The 17,876-nt window shown below is 38.6% G+C and overlaps 1 protein-coding gene across 7 annotated transcripts in view; it reads left to right on the top strand.

Annotated features, from left to right (window-relative positions):
• Positions 1-318: 318 nt before the first annotated feature.
• The window catches only part of Bicd1 (BICD cargo adaptor 1), a 153,950-nt gene continuing 136,392 nt past the window's right edge, over positions 319-17,876 (top strand). For 6 of the 7 annotated variants that reach the window (XM_006237703.5, XM_017592727.3, XM_063286385.1 and 3 more), the window contains exon 1: positions 319-2,476. In XM_006237703.5, coding sequence (XP_006237765.1) covers positions 2,264-2,476 — 213 coding nt within the window. In that variant the 5' untranslated portion in view covers positions 319-2,263. The remainder of the gene's footprint in view (positions 2,477-17,876) is intronic. The other variant, NM_001108653.1, reaches the window with a different exon arrangement.

A 17,876-nucleotide genomic window follows, 5' to 3' on the forward strand; every position in this document is an offset into this window, starting at 1 on the left:
CTGGACTGAACCTCTGAACTTGTCAGACAGCCCCAATTAAATGTTGTCCTTTATAAGAATTGCCCTGGTCATGGTGTCTGTTCACAGTAGTAAAACCCTAACTAAGACAAGTAGGGAAGTGGCAAGGATTTGTCTATGGCTAAGAAATAACCCAGCAATCACAGAGAACCTGTTGGCCACTGATTTTGGAGATGCAACCCTTTTTCAGCACCTACAAGCTAGACATGGTTTCTCTATCAGGGTTGTATGTACCATGCTTTGAAGAATGCATGACTCACAATCTCAAGAACTTTGCTCTTATTCACAGGGTGCATTTTTTTTTTTTGCTTAGTAGAGTATCATAAATACCTTCTAAAAGAAATCTAAAAGATGCATATCCTTTACTGAAGAATCCACGTAGTGAGGCCTATATAGAATTATCTGGAAGAAATACAGTGCCTAGTATCTCAACCTTCCTAATGCTGTGACCTTTTAGTTCAGTACTCCATGTTGTGGACCCCCCAACCATTAAATTATTTTTGTTGCTACTTCATAACTGCAATTTTTCTGCTGTAATGGCTTGTAAAAGTTTGACGTAGGATCCTTGTGAAAGGACTGTCCAACCCCTAAAGCGGTTTCAACCCACAGGTTGAGAACCACTGGCCTAGAGGCTTACTGAGCCATGTAGGTGTTGTACAGCAATTTCCTCCTAGATGGAAGAGTTCATCTTAACAGAAGTTCAATACATAGGATGTTCTAAAGAGAAGTAAAACATGCCATCCTTCTAGGAAGCTCTTAAACCAGGAAGTGAACAAGCCAAAGGCTTCAGTAAATTCATGTAACTAACCAGATTCACTCCTTCCCCAAGAACATATAATCAGTGAAGCTGGCTGAGAGTTGGGGCAGACAGGCTTAGCTGCCTAGGAGAGACACAGATCACCCGAGCTCTGTGAAACAGTCTCCAACCTACTGAATCGCCTCCTGGTTGGGTATGTGGTTCAGGTCACCACTGGGGTGGGCTTTTGGTAGTGATTTTTTGAGTCATTTCTGTTCCTGTAAATAACCCCTCACACCACATACCTGTAAATATTATTTCAATAAAACCTGTTGGTTCACCAAGTTGCACTGTGGTGGTAGCCTTACTGGGGTTCACATCTCTCCAGTAATCATGTTGTGCAGTAAGGTAGTAGTTCTCTGAAGGGATAAAGATCATGTGATGAACTAAAGTGCACAGAGCTTAGCTTGGGGAACAGCGAAGTTCTTTGATAGAGTGTTAGGTGAACTAGACCAAATTAGACAGTGGCTGAGGAAGGAGAAAGGGCTCCCAAGGTACATCTACCAAGCTTTGGAAAAGCAGCATTCTTTCAGGTATTGAAAGCTGAGACCCCACAGCACTAGCTCTGTTTGTTTTCTGTGGGCCCACTGCACATACCTTCGAATTCACACCTTAGCAAAGTTAGCCTGTTGGAGGTCTTCTTAGTGCTCTGATCTCTCAGACATCACCCTTTCCAACACTCTTGCCCTTCTTCAGCTGCCCTGGCTTCCTCCGGCTAACATCTCTTCTCAGCTACCCCTTCCCATCCCCCAGCCTTCTTCATCTCCTTAGCCTCCACTTCTCTTTAAGACACCCCCTTTCCTCAGCCTTTATTCTGCCTTAGCGCGGTTCTCCTTCCTCAGCCCTCCGAAGTCTCCCATCATCTCTCAGATAGTTTTGGGTTCCTCTGCCCTCTTCCCCTTCAGCTGTCGGTGCTGCGCTGCTCTGCGAGGCGCAGTGGGGTTTTGGATTTGCTCCTCCCCTTCCCTACCTCCCTGCATCCTGAGTGGCTGAGAGGAAGAGGACCAGTTGGAGTCCGCATCCGTAAGCACTGGCTGCCGCAGGGCCCAGCAAGCAGGTGGAGCTCAGCCTCCCACGGAGCATTGGGCGGTGGACCGCAGTGACGCGGCCTGAGACATGGCGGCCACGCGCCTCTGAGGCCGCAGAGCCGGAGCCTCTTGCTGTGCGAGCTGCGTCTGACCATGCAGCTTGGCTGCTGACTGCTCGGGCGCGTGGCCCGCAGGATCCCGGCTGCGGTCATCACCTTGCAGTCTCCATGCTGCAGGGTGTATTCCTCCCATATTCCATGTATTCCTCCTTAGTGCTTCCGGCCGTGTAGCAGCCGCTGCCGGCCGGGCCTCAAGGCGCTCTGCCTATTCATCAGGCACTTTTCCTTTCCATTTTTTTATTTCCATTCCTATTTGCTTCTTCTTTTTCCTTCTGCTTTGCGTCTATCTTCGCCACCCCGCTATGGCCGCAGAAGAGGCGCTGAAGACGGTAGACCACTATAAGACTGAGATAGAGAGACTGACCAAGGAGCTCACAGAAACGACCCACGAGAAGATTCAGGCTGCGGAGTATGGGCTGGTGGTGCTGGAGGAGAAACTGACTCTCAAGCAACAGTATGACGAGCTGGAGGCCGAGTATGACGGCCTCAAACAAGAGCTGGAGCAGCTCAAAGAGGTGAGCTACCTATTTCCCTCTCCAGGTTTGGCATTTCTCAGCGCCAGTCATCACTGTGAAGAAGTCAGAAGGGATATGGCCAGAAGGACTTCATCTTAGAGCCCTTTGTTGATAAGAGAATATTGAAAGAGCCCATTGTTTTCACCAATAGAAAAATTACCCAAGAAATGGATGCATAAGCTGGAATGGGAAGCTCTTTATCATGTGGGGGAGGGAGAGTCACAAGAAGTCTTCAGGCATCAGTGCTGGCAGGTAACATTGAACTGGGTTGAAATGCATAAATCAAACTTCTCAAACTGCTGTTATTTCAAACCCAGGTATCAATGACCATTGCATAATCCATCCAGTTGACGAGGAGGTTTGTGCCTGAGGACCTACAATTCCAGGATGGTAGAATTTGGTACCTCGGTTGTCTGCTGAGTAATTGCTCCTTGGTGAAATAGGAACTAGTTATTAGGACTCACCAATCCCGTTTGACGTTGGCTTTAGTCCTTGTCATGGGGCTGTAGGAGCAAAACAACTTTGCTAGGTGGTTTTGCTGCCCTTAATTTCACCTCTGAGCAAGGCTAGGCTATGCTTACGTCTTATAGAAGGCACCCTGAGACAGGAAAATTAAATTCACCTCCAAATGGTGAGAAATGAGAAAGAAATGTAAAATATATGGATATCCGTGCCTTGCCTATCAAATATGGCCCTTCAAATTGAAATTACTGTATTTATAAAACCAGACTATCACCACTGTTCTGTGAATAACATTTTTTCCTATTTTTATGTTCTTTTTTCTTCTAAGGGTAATGTGCTGAAAGAAAATAGTGGATGGATATTTATGTCCAACTAAATACTCATAAGGATTATACATACTATTTAAGGCACTGGGAGTAGCAAACAATCACGTATAAATGTTAGTATACACAAACACTGCTTTTCTGTGTGACAAGTCTTTATTTTTAGGTGCATACTAACATGTTAGGAATATCATACATAAATAGAAATACTTTTCTTATAATCTAAGTTTATTTTAGGGAAAGGGAGGGCCTAGTTTTGTATTGTCACAGTTAAAAAACAAAAACATGAGTTATGACATTCTAATCAACTCATCTTCTAACTCATAAATAACACAGATTTTATACCTTCAATTATGCTATTCTATTCAGATGCTTAAATACCAAAATATGTAAATTTTATAGTTGAAAGCCATAGAGATGTAATTTTTACATATCAGGCTATAAATTTTAGTTAATGCTTTCCTTGCTATAGTCATATCTGGCTTTAATGTCTGTACTTATATTTTCTTAGACTGACATGTTTAAATACAGTGGTGCTAAATCTTAGGAAGTAAGGAAATAGATGATTATTGTAATTCTCAGAGATGTTCCCAGATGTCCTTATTTATTAACTGTGCTTTGCCAAGGTGGAGAAATGCAAGCCAATATTAAGTCATCACTTCCTTGATAAAAGAGATGGACTTATTTGATGATATAAAATATGATTGTTAATAGACCTTTCTTCTTGAGCTAAACGACACTTTTGGGGATATTTATGTGTCGTATTTATTCAGCACACTAAACCTTAATACAGTTGTCTTTTGTCTTTAGTAGACAATAAATTCTTAAAGAATGGATTTGTATTTTATTTATTTGATAGGTAAATTTGTATGTATTTATTATGTGTAGAATTATGTTTTTTAGTATACATATGTTATGCTTTTTCGAGTTAATACGTTGCTTCATATAATTATCTTTTTTTGTGATAACCCAACACTCATTCTGTTTTTTTAAACAGTAAATATATTGGCATTGTATTCATCATGCTACACAGTGAATTTCTTAAACCTATTCCTCTTATCTAACTGGAATAATGACTCTTAGTCAATATTTCTCCTTTTAAGCAATCAACACCTCTAACAACTACCATTTACTTCTCTGATTTTTTATATGAATGAGATAACAAAGTATTTAATTTTCTGTGCCTGGCTTATTTAATTTTGTATAACACAAAATCTTTAACACAGACCTCAGCACATAATAAGAACAAAAATAAATATTTTATAAAAATAAATTTATACTATAAGAATTTGCACCTTTATCAAGTGTTCAAAATTCAGTATTGCTTAGTGTCAGAGAAAGACTGAGAAAATTGAAGAGTGTAGAAAGTGACCACTCATTTTAGTCTCATTGGCAGTAAAGAGAAAAGGGGGAAATGTTTTATAAGAATGATAAAAGAAGTTTCTTAACAGAATAATACAAATACCAATGATATTTTTTAACATAAAAGATTTAAGCAGTTTTGTTCTATATAGGAAGAAAAATAATGAATTTCTTTTTATCAAATGACACTTGCTATTATACATACTTTGACTTACATTTAGCATAAGGAAAACTCAAATGACAATTCTTAGTAAACAGGATTTTAGCTATACGAAAGTTATTTTAAGGTAGTAAAATAGTTATATGCTATTATTAGATAATAATACTCATTTTAATATTTTAAATGTTTCATTTTAGTTGAGATTATTACCTAAATGAACTGACTCTTAAATACAAAGCAATTGTACAAAACAGCATATTCTAATATGACGTCACATACAAGCCATTTAGTGTGTGTGTGTGTGTGTGTGTGTGTATTGTGTGTTTAGTCAAAGGACATCCAGACACTATTCCTTAGTAGCTTGTTTTTTAAGACAGTATCTCTGACTGGCCTGAAACTTGCTAAGTGTGCCAGGCTGGCTGGTCAGTGAACCTTAGGGCTCCACCTGTATTTTCCTCCCCATTGCTGAGGTTACAAGTGTGCACCATGCTATGCCTTTTAAAGCTTCAAAGGTCCTAATGCTTGTACAATAGATATTTTTTACCAAATAAGCCATCTCTCAACCCTGGAAGCCATTGCTTTAAAACGTTCTGGGGAAAGGGGCAAGATGGCTCAGAGGGTAAGGGTTTTTGTTGCTAAGCTTGATGAACCTGAGTTCCTACAGGGTGGAGAAAGAGCGCCCACTCTTGCAAGTTGTTTCTTTATCTCACACGAGTGCTACACACACACACACACACACACACACACACACACACACACGATGTAATTAAAATTTTCACAGTAACAGAAAGTAAATTAGGCCAACAACACAGTACATTTTCTTTTCTGTGTTCTCCCTTCTATCATTGTTCCTTTGTACTTACTTTAAATGTCTTTGAACATATGACTCTATATGTAGGATTTCCTTTTTGTTTTCTTTTCTTTTTATAAAATCAAGTGTGAAGAATATGGTACTAATTATGGAGGATTGATAAGGAGCCTCAAGTTCTGTCCTGATCGTTTGGAAGGCCATGAGAGAGGAAAAATGAGTAGTTGTCTGTGGTAGAGGCTGAGATTTGCTTTGATGACCCTAAAGCAGCCGTGTGTGTTGATATCAAGGGAATGGATGGATGGTTTTGTTGGTGAGTTATTGGTGATTCTGCTTCCTTGTCTCGTTGGCTGCTGATGGGGATGTGTGCATCAGCATAGTGCCTGGCTGATTTCCACAGCCAGAGGAGCCAGTCCTGCAGTGTGACCACATCCTGCCCACTCTAGATCTTGGCGTGAAGCCGGGATGATTCAGGCAGTTGGAATATTAGTACATTACTCCTTATTTCTTCTCTGACAGTTGAATTTTGATGTCGACAGCTAGTTTCTGGTAAACACTTCAGATCTTGTACAGCATTTTATAAGAGACAGGGAGAAAAGAGTAGAAACATGAACCTGTCAGGAAGTATTAAAATGGAGGGGAGAGAAAAGACAACCGTTGGCGCCTTTTCCTCCTGGAATCTATTCACTTTGGCTGTAAAACTCAGTGACTGAATAATCTCAAAATACTTACTCTGTAATATACCTGGCCCACTGTCTTAGAGTTACCTCGTTTGCTTCTTTGTCTACCTACCTTTTCCTTTTCAAATTCCTTCTACTTTCTTCCAAAGTATAAAATAATCTTGCTGGGTTGCATTAACTTTCACCCAGTTCTTTTCTATATTTTCTTTCAGTTCTGCTCATTCAGTTCTAGCCATAATATTTCACTGTTTGGTAACCTTTTCTAAAGTAATTAATAGTTCTCATATGACCACCTCACCCGTACACATGTCCCTCTGAACTCATTTACTTTTCTAATTTTCCATATTTTTACTTTAGAACTGATGCATGGAGTTTTGTGATTGAAACAACTGCATCTGGCTTCATAGAAGGAGGGAGAGAGAGAATGGATATGGATATGAACATGGAGCGAGGTTATACTCCAGAACCATTGTAAAAAACTTTTGACTCCCTAACTCTTTAGATTATTTTTGTAAAGTTGACATAAATTCTTAATGTTGTAGGCATATTAGAAATTAACTTTTTAGTTTTTAGTTTTTTGTGCCCGTTTGAGTGTTTTGCCTGGATGAATCCGTATCATGTGTATGCCTGGTGACAGCGGAAGTTCGAAGTGGAAGACAGTATCAGAGTCCCTGTAACTGGGGTCATAAATGGCACCGTGTAGGTGCTGAGAATTGAACTGGGTCCTCTGCAAGAACAACAAGTGCTCTCAACAACTAAGCCATCTCTCCAGCCCCGGAATCTTCTGGTTTAGTGATCTAGTGATCAGAATTATAAGAAGGTAATTTCTGTTAATATTTTAAAATAATTTAGAACAAATCTTTCTTAAGTGAATCATCAGGTATTCTATATTAATCACTGTAGTTATTTCTGATCCAGCTTTATATTCAAGATGGTTTTTCATTGTAGCAAAAGAAAATAGTTTATCTTTGCAAGTTACATTAAAGTGTTTTCATAAGATATGCAACTTATAAAAGGAAACATTTGGTTGGAGACTTGTTCATAGTTTCAGAATGTTAATCCATGATCATCTCCATGGGGAGCATGGTGGTTGACAGGTAGGCGTGGCACTTGAGCAGTAACTAAGAGCTTACATTCTGATCCATGGGCAGTAGAGATAGGAGATAGATAGATAGATAGATAGATAGATAGATAGATAGATAGATAGATCGGTCCTGAGCCTGGCTTGGCCTTTTGAAACCTTAGATCCCCTTCCCTGCCAGTGACACACCTCCTTCAACAAGGCCACATCTTCTAATCCTTCCCAATCAGTTCCACTAATCGGGGATGAAGCATTCAAACATATGAGCTTATGGGGTCATTCTCATTCAAATGAAACCACCACAGACTTCAAAACTAATAATTACACTTTTAGAGAATAGTCATGGTAAAATATTTCAGAAAAACACAATGAAAGCAAAAGAAATCTAGACAGATATTTTAGTCATCATCAACCACTTCCAAATTTTAAAAAATGTGATGCTAATGTGATTCATAAATTTGAAAAATGGGTATAAAAAGTGCTATAATTAAATAGATTTTTACATAAATAAATGATTGTTCATTCATTTCTCTAATAGCATCAATGTATTTAATGTCTCTATTGTGTGAGAGTTAGAGATCTGGGTGTTGAAGATACAGCAAAGAACAGGGAGAAAGCTCCATGTTCCTGGAGTCTGTCTTCTGTGTGTAGGAAGAAAGAAAATAATAAAAACGAGCAAGAAAACTAGATACTATGTTAAATGGTCCTTAATGTTGTAGAGACAATAGCAAAACAAGAAGGTGGCATGCAGAGTGGAGTCTGTGGCAGCTGCTGCTCTTCAGCATCTGTGCTGTTGTAGTGGGCAGTAGACTGAAAAAGAAATGGAGTAAGAGGTGAGAGATGGGACTGGAGAGATGATTTCAGCCAGACAGTAAAGCCCTTTCAGTCAGCCCTTACTAGCTAATGCCTCGAGTAGCTGGATATAAGCATATTGGCTACAGGAAGGATCTCCTCCTGACAGAGTCTGAAAGTAGATGCTAGTCTAATTCCTATGGTGTATTTAAGCCTCTTTGAACACGAGGGCTTCTGTAAATTAGAAAGTGGCTATGCCTCACTCTTGTGATGGTGTATTAGGAAACTTGGAATTTTGCATTTCTTCTCTGTGCTATGAAAATATGAACATTTTATAATGTAAAACTAACTTCAATGGCTGTAGGTATAGCCTAGTATAAGTGTTTACCTAACATATGTGAGATCCTGGGTTCTATTCTCAGTATAGCAAGAACCAAACTAAATTTAAATTTAAAGAAATCTTAATCTTCAATAAGAAAAATTGTTCCAGATATTCATTCGTTACACATATGATGACTAACCACTGTATTGTAGAAACTGTTTGGAGAATTGAATTAACATTTATTTATTTATTTTATGTGTATGAGTATTTTGTCCGCATATATGTCTATGTTCCACAGGCATGTCTGATGCCTGCAGAAACCAGAGGAAGATGTTGAATTCTCTGGAACTGGAGTTTTAGATGCTCATGAGCTGCCTTGTAGATACCGAGAATTGAATCTTGGTCCCATGGAAGAACAGTCAGTGATCTTACCTGCTGAGCAGTCTCTCCAGCCCCCTGGTAGAGTTTATTTGTGACAGAGGAAGAAAAACAAAAGAGTAGGTGATAAATAATTTTGTATAGAGATAAGTGCTTAAAAGCAAAGCAGGGTTATGGAATAATAAACCTAGTAGGAGCTAGTGGGAGAGGTAACATTAGAAATGAGAGTCAGGCAAAGCCTTTTTGAGAAGTTGTTATTTAAGCTGAGTCCCAGGTGATGAGAATTAACAAGTCAGGAAGGGATTGTCCTGGGCTGAAAGCACAGCAATGTAGAAATCATTTGGTGGGAACAAGCTTTGTGTTTGTGAAAACTGCATAGTTTTACTGGCATTTGATATGCAATGACCCTGTGTGGTATAGAACCCTGCATTTTGGTTCTCTGTGGGATGATTAGGCTCCTGGCCCTCCCTACTAACAGCCACGTAGGCACTTTTCCCAAGTCAATGTGATAATAAAACATTGTCGCTATTCTAGACATTCTTTTTCTGTTCGTCCATAAGGCAGTACTGCCATTCATTAAGAACCTCAGAAGACTTCAGGTACATCTGGAGTGGAAGGGGTGGATATGGGAGGAAATGATAGTGAATTAGACTGGAACTAGGCTTTTGAGCCCTGAGATTGGTTGATTGATTGATTATATTTATATTTATAATATATACTATATAGCCTCGACTGACTTAGCACTTTCTAGGTAATCGGGCTTGACTTGACCTTACAAAGATTATCTGTTTTCCCAGAGATTAAAGTTGTTTACACACCATTCCCAGCAAGAAATCTGAATTTTATTTTAAGCAGAGTGGGCAGGCTGTGGAAGAATAATCCAAGGTAGGAGACAGTTGGAACGGTTCAGATAAGAGGTGATGGTGACTTAGATTTGGGGGATCAATATCTGGGATGAGAAATGGCCTGATTCAAGATGGCTGGTGGATTTGCAAAAATATGGCTCCTTGGCTTCTTTATGAAGCAGTAAGAGGAACCATAATCTCATAACCAAGAGATATAAACTTGTAGGACTAAGGGGCTGGATAGTTGGCTTAGTGGTTAAGAATATTGGCTCTTTTTTCCAAGAACCTGGCTTTGATTTCTACTTCTTACACGATGGTTTACAATTCTCTGTAACTCCAGTTCCAGGGAATATGACACCTTCTTCTGATTTACTTTGTACCAGTCATGCACGTGGTATGCAGATGCACATGCAGGCAAAGTGCCCATACACATAAAATAAAATAATAAAGGAAACAATTAAAAATGAAGAAGTAAGATAATCTCAATACAGTTTAGAAAACAAATATTTATTTGAATTTTTTATGGATCCCAATTTTGATACTTTGTTTTCAAAAGGAACTTGAAAAAATGAGTCTGCCATAACACATAATTTAGGAAGGATTTATCATTTTGATAGAAAAAGTAAGCATCCACCTGCATGTGACTGGACCTATGAACATTTTGTTGTGGAGAGAAGAGGGACTTATAGGCCCCGATACATGTCTGAGGAACTGTAGCCAATTAATGGGTATTGAGGCAGGGAAAGTCACATTCCTCTCTGGATTAGCCACTGGTAAATTCCTCGCTCAAGTAAATAATCTCCTAGCTATGCTTGTGTAGGCAATACATGTGCGCGCGCGCACACACACACACACACACACACACACACACACACACACACACACAGACACAGACACATGCACACACACCACATGAAAGTAGGAAAGTGAGGAGGAGACATGTGGAAAAGGGGAAAGAAAAAGGAGAGAATATGATCAAAGTACATTTATATCTATATATGAACTTGTGAAAAATAAGTTAAAAAAGGAAAAGCATCATTCTATAGTTGTAGTGTTGTTCTCTGTATAATTTACTGACTACGTTTCATGGAGTACATTGAGTGTGAAGCAGTATTTTTTGTTCCTATTACAAAGCTCAAATGTTATCAGTTTTCTTTCTATAAAGTAAAACAAATTGACCAGTCATATTCTTTTTACATTCTCTGAAAATAGTCCCATCCTGATACTGAAATGGATGTCAGGATTTTATAAGACAAAAGGTTTTTAACTTATGGGATACAATGTGTGACTCTAGATTACAAAAATGTAGACTAAGACATAAGTGTATCCTGAAGCTAGTTAAAGAAACACAGGATACTAATAAATACACTTTAAAGCTAGGTGTGGTGGTGCTTGCCTTTGATTCAAGCACTTGGGAGGCAAAAATAAGTGGAGGTCAGCCTGGTCTTCTTAGTGAGTTCTAGGACTGCTAGGGCTATGCAGAGAGATCTCGTCTCAAAAACAAAGCCACTTGAGGAAGGAGAGGTTTTGTTTTTGACTCATAGTTTGAAAGAATACAGTCCACCTTTTGTGGTCTCCCAGGAACCCAAGGCAACTGTAATGTTACAGTATTCTGTGATTACTGAATTATGTGTTTTTCTTGTCCTGTTCAACTTTGCATTGTTAAATACCAGCAAAGCATTCTGATCAATAAGAGGAAGAAGAAAAGGGGTAATGTCTGGGCATTTCTTGTCTTCTCTTTCCACAGGTCCTCGGTTTCCTAGTATGACCTTTTTATATCATTAGGAAGACATCTATCTATATTACATTTAGGCCAGGCCCGACCAGTTTTAAGAAATAAGGATGTAGTTCTTGGCTAAGTATAACCCAGTTCTTTTGGAACTTTTCATTAGCTTTGATTACATCTCCAGAAATAGCTATTAGTACTTGTAAAACATTGGGTTAACATAAATCTGGTTTTTACCAAATACCTTTGTGTTTTAAAGTTAGTATTACTAACACATTTGTTTATTTATGTGTATTTATTTGTTTATTTATGTTTTTTTGAGACAGGGTTTCTCTGTGTAGCCCTGGCTGTTCTAGAACTCACTCTGTAGACCAAGCTGGACTTGAACTCAGAGATCTATCTGCCTCTGTCTCCTGAGTGCCTCGGGTTGTAAAGTGCATAAATTAATAGGAAAAAAGGTGTACACCATCACTGCTGAGATATTTTTATATTTTAAAGTCCTACACTCAGTTATTTCCTGAAACAATTTATTACTCAGAACATAGTTTTTGAAGAAGAAAGAAAAAGACAAAATGAACAGAATAGCTGTGAGTGGCTCATTTTTGTAATTTTCATATTCAGAAGGCAGAGGCAGGAGGATCAAGAATTTGAGCCCAGTCTGGGTTGCCTAGCTACATCCTATCCCAAGCAAACATATATCTGTGACAAAATTCCTTTTCTTCTAAATTAGCCAACTAATAAAAAGATAAACCACAAACTGACATTCAGTATCAGCAAGTGACTTTTTATATATTAACAACAACAATAAAACAAGACTTCTCTGTATGTGTTGATTACATGACTTTTCCCCCCTTTGTTTTTTGAGACAAGATCTTTCTATGGCCCAGACTGGCCTCAAACTTGTGATCTTTCTGCCTCAGCTTCTTAAGCACTGAGGTAGGTTATAATGCCACCTGGCTTAATTTTTAAAATGTGTCTTTGTGGTCTGGCTGTAGAAAGTATTCTTACTTTTTCATGAGATCTGGGTTTTAATTCAGATTCCCTGTCTACTGGGTAGGGGAGCAAGCCAAACATCAAAATTATAAAAACAGCTCAATTGTGTTCTCCACAATTACCAGCTATTGGACTGAATACTTTATACCTTAAGGCAGCACCCTTAGCAAAATAGATATTGCCATTCTCATCTTCCTTCCTCCCACCCAAGACAGGCTGGTCTTGAACTCACAGAGGGTTCAACAGTGAACTCTGTCTTCTAAGTGCTGGGATTAAAAACATGCATCGCTATGCTTAGCTTGAAAGTGGGTATTACTATTATTTACATTATGTGGATTAAAAAAGTTGAAACACAGGTAGATTATGTAATCTGTCTAGTTATTAAGAAAATGGAAATTTTTGTCTCAAGAAAAACCAAAACCACCAAATATTGGAGATATATTGCTTGACTCAGTCTCACTATGTAGCCCTCCCTGGTTTGTCCTAAAACTTCTTGTATAAATCAGATTGGTTTTAACTCACAGAGATCTACCAGCCTCTTTCCACAACAATAAAAATATCATCAATAATAATAATTTCTCTGGGGTGGGATGGGATGAGGGCAGTTGAGGGGAGCAGAGAGGAGCAGGGTGTGGGGCCTTGCTAGAGTTTTAAAAGTGGTAAAGTTATGAAAGGGAGGGAAAGAGGGAGGGAGGGAATGGAATCTGGAACAGCCTGTAAGTTAGGGTAGAAAGGAAGGAATTTGCCAGTGGCTTTGATATTATACCTTACAGGGATGTGTTAATAGGGATCAAAGGATCCTGTAGATTACTGAGGACCTTTGATTTGTATTAGATTTGATTTGTATGCTAATAAAGAATCCTATGCCTCATTCACTGTAGTTGGCTGTAGGAAAGAGGTAAGAAATGATGGCTTCTATCTGGGTTTCTGAGGAATGTAGGCTTTTATCTCATTTACAGCAACACTTTTCTGTTTAACTTGTCAGATTCATCCTGAGCTGAGTCCAGACTGCCATTTTAGGACATATCGACACTGCCTTCTTTGTGGGGCTTGGGACTTAATAAAATGATGTGAATATGTGTGTTTCTGTATACATGGAGCTAGAGGTATCAGAACTTCTGGGACTAGAATTATAAGGCCGTGTGAACAATCTAAGATGGATTTAGTTTTGTTTTGGAACTCCAGTCCTCTGGAAGAGCAGCAACTACTTTTAACTGCTGAGGCAACATCCAGCCTTCATTGTCTTTAAATTGTTTTGCAAGGTGGAATTTTCATATTACCTAAAACCTGTGTTATCACTTCATAATCTGAGGTCCTAATTGTCCATTTGTGCTCTGGTCCATGTGAGTGCTATATTAGCTGCTTTAAAAAGATTCAGTTAGCTTTGTTAGTGTTTTAGATTTCAATGTGCTATTCCTGTGTCTAAGCCAGGTTTTTAAGTGGATTTGCTTTGCTTCGTTTTCTTTTGTTATTGTCTCTGAGCATTTCAAAGCAGTGGTTCCAACAGTTCATTAATTAAATCAGCTTAGTTTATGCTCCTAGCCTAGATGATAAGCTCGTTTAAACTTTTCTCTTGTCCATTGCTCAGTCAAAGTTTAGTAAAATGGGTAGCTGGCTCCCACATTAAGGATAACTTTCACAGTAGCATGCGATGCCATGGAGCTTACAAAACAAACAAACAAAAATAAATAAAAAAACTGGTACCAAAAAACTCGCTGGGATGTGTCTATTTTGAAACTTTTCTGGAAGGTGTTATACCACAAGAGAAGCTGCTGAGTCGTCTGTGTCTGTATCTAGGATGGCTGTCAGCAGCCTTGAGCACTGCCATTGTAGTGGATTCTCTCCCTGTGCTGTAATTAAGTCAGCCACGGAAGTCCCTGTATTGGAGGGGCCTCTTCCTGCTGTACAGTGCTGCTGGCTTTGTATTATAGGCCATGTTATTGTGGACTGGGTAATTATTTCTCTGCATGGGTCTTGATTTAACAGACTGATCCTTTGGGCTTCTTCCAATAAGTGTTGTATTTCCTTGAAAATGAGAGGTGGGGAAAAATTTTTCTTGAGATTATGAAAACTTCTTAAATAAAAAGTTTTTCTTTTCTCATACTCAAAACAGTGCTAACACTAGCATTGTTACTTCCAATAAATGATTCGTTTTGCCAACTTCCTTGGCCCTGACAAAGATAGATTTTGTTTCCATAGCAGAGAAACGTAAAAGTGAATCATTTTAGATTGTATCTTGTGTTTGTTTAGGTGGCACTTGTGCTAAAGTCAGAGTGAGACAGATACATGTAGCCATTGTCTCCCTAGACTTGGCCTTTCAAATTCTGTTATTACTTCTAGAATGTATGAGAAATACCGAACAGTTAGAAATGTAAATTAAGGGACTGGAGAGATGGCTCAGTGGTTGAGAACACTGGCTACTCCTCCTGGGCACCCAAATTTGATTCCTGGTACTCACATAACAGCTCACAGCTGCTGGTCTGGGTGTACTTCTGCCTGTGGGGACACCGGTGCACAGCGGGCTGGACTGGAAGGAATGAAGCAGGCAGGTTGTTAACACAGGACTTTGGTCAGCTATGAGTGTGAGGAGAAACAGCTTTCTCCAAAACGGTTTTCAGTGAAACAGCTCTCTTTATTGGGGGTGAAAAGGGCTATACAATCCTTGGGGAGTAGGTAGGGTACTTGGGGGTGAGTGTACATCATTAGCAGGCCTGAGGTGGTGTGAATACTTCATTTATATGAAGAGGAATTCTCGGTGCTAGCTTGACATGTCTTTAAACGGAGAGAGGAAGTTAAACCTGTAATTTGGCCGCTAGGCTATGAGATTTCCTTGAGGGTGGTGGAGGTAGGACATGGAAACCCAGAGCAAGAAGGGAACAGACCTACTCCTGCCAGTCTCATTTTCTGGGCTCTTGCTCAGGATTGGCACCCCCAGTTGCCTTGCTTTCTACTCCCTCCCTCCACTGTCAGGGGATCTGATCCCTTCTGGCCGCTGTGAACCCAGTCATGTATGCAGGCAAAATTATTCAGACACATGTAATGACGATTTTGGAATTTTGTTTTTTTTTAAAATAGAAACATTGTAAGAATGTGCTTTCATTTTAATCCCAGGTGTAGTGATATGAGGCTGTTTCAGACTGTCTGCAGCATCTGATTATGATTTGTTTCATGCTCTAGCAGAATTGTGATTTTGCCTGCTGTATATAATTTCTGCAATTGTGTGACATTTAGAATTCTGGGAACTTTTCGGAGGGCATATAAATGCAAGGGCCCCAAGAGGCCATGTGAGTGGTTGTTGGTCATTTAGGGAGGTTGGTTTCGGTTTATTAGTAGCCATGGTCAAAGAAGAAAGAAAGGGAAAGTGATTAGGCTCAGGGATTTTACTAGTTGTTGTTCTCTCTCTATCCTTGTTGCTGCCCTATGTAGTGTTAAGTGGGTAAAACCGGGGCACTGGGAGGAGGGTAAAGAGTGGGAAAAAGAAGAATCCACAAAGAATCAAAGGCCAACAATACACATAAAAGGAAAGATAAATGAAGACAAATGCTGGAATTTACTTGTCGTCTTCAGTTTTGTTGACCTGTGTTACAGCATAAAGAAATGTATTGACTTTTCACTCAAAATGTCTTTCTTATTAAACAGGCAAAACAGTATATCATACCTTTAAACTTGATATATACTAGAGGAAATAATATGCCTTTAAGTCTGATTAGAAACAGTCTTTCTACAAAATTAAAATCTTTCTCAGAGCATGCGTGTTCTCTTCACTGAGAAAGAAAAGCATACTGGAGAATGTTACACTGGATAGTTTATAATTCTGTGAAAGCCTTTCAAATCCAGTTCTCTGCTAACCTTCCAGGGGTACAACAGTTCAGAACCCTTTTTTTGGACTTGCTCTCTTTTCTGTAGTTACCTTTCTGAGCACTTGGCTTTCCTCTCGTGAACATAAGGTGCTCCATCTGCCAGTTTATCATGGAGATTTAAAATGGAAACGAGACTTGTTTAATGACTTCTGTATGCCCACTTAATAAAATACCAGCTTAAAATGAAGAGAATAGAATTATTTAAGACTTTATCTAGCTTATTCACAATTTTTAGTTATTTTTTATTCTGATGTCTAATTTTGAATAATGTATTTTTATTATTAAGTTAAAAGCTATGTACTATGGCAAAAATGAAATCCTGTACTTTGAATACCCATGAAGAGTTCAATTTAGAGGAAGCTGCTCTAATTATTCTGAATCATATTAACCTGCGTATCCTGGATATATTGGTTTTTCTTCCTGTTTTTATTCACCCTTCTTGTAAATTTCCAAAGCCAGTGACCTTTGTCTTGATCCTCCCTTTCCCCAAACCAGGGCCTAACAACTTATGTGATCAACGCATACTATTAAATATACGAGCTAAGTATAATTTAGCACATCTGCATATCTCATCAGTGTTTTACGTTTTGTAGTTCAGAAACGATAGAATGGAAATTCCACAGGGTTCAACCCAATACATCAAGCAGTGAGTGTAATGTGAGGGCATAAAGCCTAATTCGTTTTGAAAATTTTTATTATCTGAGAACAACTGACTTACAGAAAAGGTCAAAGAAAAATGAATAAACTGGGACTAGTTTGTTTAGTAGGTAGGAAAAAAGTGCTGACTAGAACACTTTATTAAAATGTACACATATGAAATTGTATTGGTCAAAATAAGTTAAAATTGTTTATATTAAAATGCTTTATTACTGTTTGTGGCATGATTTTACTTTTCTGTTTAAAAGGACTCCTTATAATAGTCTTCATTTTATGTCTAATCTTTAACCAGGTTAGTTAGATTATTTTTTCAGTCCTTTAAGAAGGCAGTTTGTCATTGAACTTGAAGTAATTGTACTGTAGACAGCCTTTGCGATTTTCTTTCCTTTAACTGCTAACTTTTGCAGTTGCTAGCAGCATTGCATTTCAGGGACTTCAGATGTCACTGGACTTAGTTTTGAGGAGTTTATCTTTATAAACATGCATATAGGACAGTTTGAATTTCATCTCACATTCTGTTAGCTTTGGCTTTGCTGTGTCCGTTGCAGCGATCCATGAGCCTATGGAAATACTGATTCGTTTTCCCTCGTCCCGATTCATAGTACTTACTACCAAATTGTAGTTTTACTTCTTTCTTTTCTGTTTCTGGAATAGCTAGACTTATATATCTGTGTAACGTTCCTAACAAACATCTGACATACTGTACATACTGAAAAAACACAGAAACACGATTGGATAGTTCGTCAGATATTATAAAACTAACACCGAGGAGAAGGAAATAAAAGCAATGGGCATTTCACAAATCACCCTCTATGTACTTCTCCATTGTAGCTCCTCACCTTTGACAATTACTACACATACTTTAGCCACAATAATATTCTATCCAAAGCTTAGTTTTTAAAATCTATTTTTAAATTTTACACAGGTAGAACCATATTCTACTTATTTTTT

This window comes from Rattus norvegicus, chromosome 4, assembly GCF_036323735.1.
Source record: "Rattus norvegicus strain BN/NHsdMcwi chromosome 4, GRCr8, whole genome shotgun sequence".
Classification (NCBI taxonomy): Eukaryota; Metazoa; Chordata; class Mammalia; order Rodentia; family Muridae; genus Rattus; species Rattus norvegicus.